Source organism: Salvelinus alpinus, chromosome 2, assembly GCF_045679555.1.
Source record: "Salvelinus alpinus chromosome 2, SLU_Salpinus.1, whole genome shotgun sequence".
Lineage (NCBI taxonomy): Eukaryota > Metazoa > Chordata > Actinopteri > Salmoniformes > Salmonidae > Salvelinus > Salvelinus alpinus.
In genome coordinates, this window is record NC_092087.1 from 106,100,705 (window position 1) to 106,105,704 (window position 5,000).

General features: G+C 40.9%; 1 protein-coding gene across 3 annotated transcripts in view; it reads right to left on the minus strand.

Moving 5' to 3' along the window:
* The window catches only part of LOC139568416 (broad substrate specificity ATP-binding cassette transporter ABCG2-like), a 23,808-nt gene that overhangs the window by 7,982 nt on the left and 10,826 nt on the right, over nt 1-5,000 (minus strand). For all 3 annotated transcript variants that reach the window (XM_071390212.1, XM_071390213.1, XM_071390214.1), the window contains exons 7-8: nt 3,665-3,763; nt 3,336-3,502 (exon numbers count right to left, since the gene is read on the minus strand). In XM_071390212.1, coding sequence (XP_071246313.1) covers nt 3,336-3,502; nt 3,665-3,763 — 266 coding nt within the window. The remainder of the gene's footprint in view (nt 1-3,335; nt 3,503-3,664; nt 3,764-5,000) is intronic.

A 5,000-nucleotide genomic window follows, 5' to 3' on the forward strand; every position in this document is an offset into this window, starting at 1 on the left:
ATCCTTATCTAGAGAACACACTATCCTTATCTAGAGAACACACACACACTATCCTTATCTAGAGAACACACACACACTATCCTTATCTAGAGAACACACACACACTATCCTTATCTAGAGAACACACACACACTATCCTTATCTAGAGAACACACACACACTATCCTTATCTAGAGAACACACACTATCCTTATCTAGAGAACACACACACACTATCCTTATCTAGAGAACACACACACACTATCCTTATCTAGAGAACACACACACACTATCCTTATCTAGAGAACACACACTATCCTTATCTAGAGAACACACACACACTATCCTCATCTAGAGAACACACACACACTATCCTTATCTAGAGAACACACACACACTATCCTTATCTAGAGAACACACTATCCTTATCTAGAGAACACACACACACTATCCTTATCTAGAGAACACACACACACTATCCTTATCTAGAGAACACACACACACTATCCTTATCTAGAGAACACACACACACTATCCTTATCTAGAGAACACACACACACTATCCTTATCTAGAGAACACACACACACTATCCTTATCTAGAGAACACACACACACTATCCTTATCTAGAGAACACACACACACTACCCTTATCTAGAGAACACACACACACTATCCTTATCTAGAGAACACACACACACACATACACACACACACACACACACACACAACACACACACACACTATCCTCATCTAGAGAACACACACACACTATCCTTATCTAGAGAACACACACACACTATCCTTATCTAGAGAACACACACACACACTATCCTTATCTAGAGAACACACACACACACACACACACACACACACACACACACACTATCCTTATCTAGAGAACACACTATCCTTATCTAGAGAACACACACACACTATCCTCATCTAGAGAACACACACACACTATCCTTATCTAGAGAACACACACACTATCCTTATCTAGAGAACACACACACTATCCTTATCTAGAGAACACACACTATCCTTATCTAGAGAACACACACACACTATCCTTATCTAGAGAACACACACACACTATCCTTATCTAGAGAACACACACACACTATCCTTATCTAGAGAACACACACTATCCTTATCTAGAGAACACACACACACTATCCTCATCTAGAGAAAACACACACACTATCCTTATCTAGAGAACACACACACACTATCCTCATCTAGAGAAAACACACACACTATCCTCATCTAGAGAACACACACACACTATCCTTATCTAGAGAACACACTATCCTTATCTAGAGAACACACACACACTATCCTTATCTAGAGAACACACACACACTATCCTTATCTAGAGAACACAGTCACACACTATCCTTATCTAGAGAACACACACACACTATCCTTATCTAGAGAACACACACACACTATCCTTATCTAGAGAACACACACACACACTATCCTTATCTAGAGAACACACACACACTATCCTTATCTAGAGAAAACACACACACTATCCTTATCTAGAGAACACACACACACTATCCTTATCTAGAGAACACACACACACTATCCTTATCTAGAGAACACACACACACTATCCTTATCTAGAGAACACACACACACTATCCTTATCTAGAGAAAACACACACACTATCCTTATCTAGAGAACACACACACACACTATCCTTATCTAGAGAACACACTATCCTTATCTAGAGAACACACTATCCTTATCTAGAGAACACACACACACTATCCTCATCTAGAGAAAACACACACACTATCCTCATCTAGAGAACACACACACACTATCCTTATCTAGAGAACACACACTATCCTTATCTAGAGAACACACACACACTATCCTTATCTAGAGAACACACACACACTATCCTTATCTAGAGAAAACACACACACTATCTCCTTATCTAGAGAACACAAACACTATCCTCATCTAGAGAACACACACACTATCCTCATCTAGAGAACACACACTATCCTCATCTAGAGAACACAGCCACACACTATCCTCATCTAGAGAACACACACTATCCTTATCTAGAGAACACACACTATCCTTATCTAGAGAACACACACTATCCTTATCTAGAGAACACACACTATCCTTATCTAGAGAACACACACTATCCTCATCTAGAGAACACACACTATCCTTATCTAGAGAACACACACTATCCTCATCTAGAGAACACACACTATCCTTACCTAGAGAACACATACTATCCTCCTCTACAACATGATATAACAATACAGAACCACACATCTAGAGAACACATACTATCCTCCTCTACAACATGATATAACAATACAGAACCACACATCTAGAGAACACACACTATCCTCCTCTACAACATGATATAACAATACAGAACCACACATCTAGAGAACACATACTATCCTCCTCTACAACATGATATAACAATACAGAACCACACATCTAGAGAACACATACTATCCTCCTCTACAACATGATATAACAATACAGAACCACACATCTAGAGAACACATACTATCCTCCTCTACAACATGATATAACAATACAGAACCACACATCTAGAGAACACACACTATCCTCCTCTACAACATGATATAACAATACAGAACCACACATCTAGAGAACACATACTATCCTCCTCTACAACATGATATAACAATACAGAACCACACATCTAGAGAACACATACTATCCTCCTCTACAACATGATATAACAATACAGAACCACACATCTAGAGAACACATACTATCCTCCTCTACAACATGATATAACAATACAGAACCACACATCTAGAGAACACATACTATCCTCCTCTACAACATGATATAACAATACAGAACCACACATCTAGAGAACACATACTATCCTCCTCTACAACATGATATAACAATACAGAACCACACATCTAGAGAACACATACTATCCTCCTCTACAACATGATATAACAATACAGAACCACACATCTAGAGAACACTTTTCATACAGTGCAAGGTTGCTCAAACATTCATCATGAGTTTACAACTTAATGATAAGCTCAGAGCACACAAACAAACATTACATATTAACTCTCAACTCTACCGTTCTAGAACTGTCCGTTCTACAGTTCTAGAACTCTCAGTTATACAATTCTAGAACTCTCAACTCTATAGTTCTAGAACTCAGCTCTACAGTTCTAGAACTCTCAGCTATACAGTTCTAGAACTCTCAGCTCTACAGTTCTAGAACTCTCAGCTATACAGTTCTAGAACTCTCAGCTCTATAGTTCTAGAACTGTCGCTGTGAGGGTTCAGACAGAGCTCAGTGATTAGCTGACCTGGTACCAGAAGGAGGTGACGTAGTCGGCCTTCTGTCCCTGACCTCCGACCCCTCCCTCCAGACCCTGGGTCAAATGGTCCAGCTCCTCCACCACCCTCTGGTACTGAGTCGACTGTCTGTAGCTCACTGCCAGAACGTTGCTGTTGTCACACTTCTCCTTACCATCTAGAGAGGGAGGAGAGGTTGGGGTCTGTAGGGTTTAGGGTCTGTAGGGTGTGTGTGTGTGTGTGTGTGTGTGTGTGTGTGTGTGTGTGTGTGTGTGTGTGTGTGTGTGTGTGTGTGTGTGTGTGTGTGTGTGTGTGTGTGTGTGTGTGTGTGTGTGTGTACCATAGTTAAATGAAGTGATGTCCAGTGTAGACTGAGCCTCTCCGTTAGTGATGTCTAGGAAGAAGTCAGATGGGTTGTTGAACGGCTCACAGTGATACCCTGCAACACAACAACAACAACAACAGTGATACCCTGCAACACAACAACAACAACAACAGTGATACCCTGCAACACAACAACAACAGTGATACCCTGCAACACAACAACAACAACAACAGTGATACCCTGCAACACAACAACAACAACAACAGTGATACCCTGCAACACAACAACAACAACAACAGTGATACCCTGCAAAACAACAACAACAACAACAGTGATACCCTGCAACACAACAACAACAACAACAGTGATACCCTGCAACACAACAACAACAACAACAACAGTGATACCCTGCAACACAACAACAACAACAACAGTGATACCCTGCAACACAACAACAACAACAGTGATACCCTGCAACACAACAACAACAACAACAGTGATACCCTGCAACACAACAACAACAACAACAGTGATACCCTGCAACACAACAACAACAACAACAGTGATACCCTGCAACACAACAACAACAACAACAGTGATACCCTGCAACACAACAACAACAACAACAGTGATACCCTGCAACACAACAACAACAACAACAGTGATACCCTGCAACACAACAACAACAACAACAGTGATACCCTGCAACACAACAACAACAACAACAGTGATACCCTGCAACACAACAACAACAACAACAGTGATACCCTGCACCACAACAACAACAACAACAGTGATACCCTGCAACACAACAACAACAGTGATACCCTGCAACACAACAACAACAGTGATACCCTGCAACACAACAACAACAACAACAGTGATACCCTGCAACACAACAACAACAACAACAGTGATACCCTGAAACACAACAACAACAACAACAGTGATACCCTGAAACACAACAACAACAACAACAGTGATACCCTGCAACACAACAACAACAACAACAGTGATACCCTGCAACACAACAACAACAGTGATACCCTGCAACACAACAACAACAACAACAGTGATACCCTGCAACACAACAACAACAACAACAGTGATACCCTGCAACACAACAACAACAACAACAGTGATACCCTGCAAAACAACAACAACAACAACAGTGATACCCTGCAACACAACAACAACAACAACAGTGATACCCTGCAACACAACAACAACAACAACAGTGATACCCTGCAACACAACAACAACAGTGATACCCTGCAACACAACAACAACAACAACAGTGATACCCTGCAACACAACAACAACAACAACAGTGATACCCTGCAACACAACA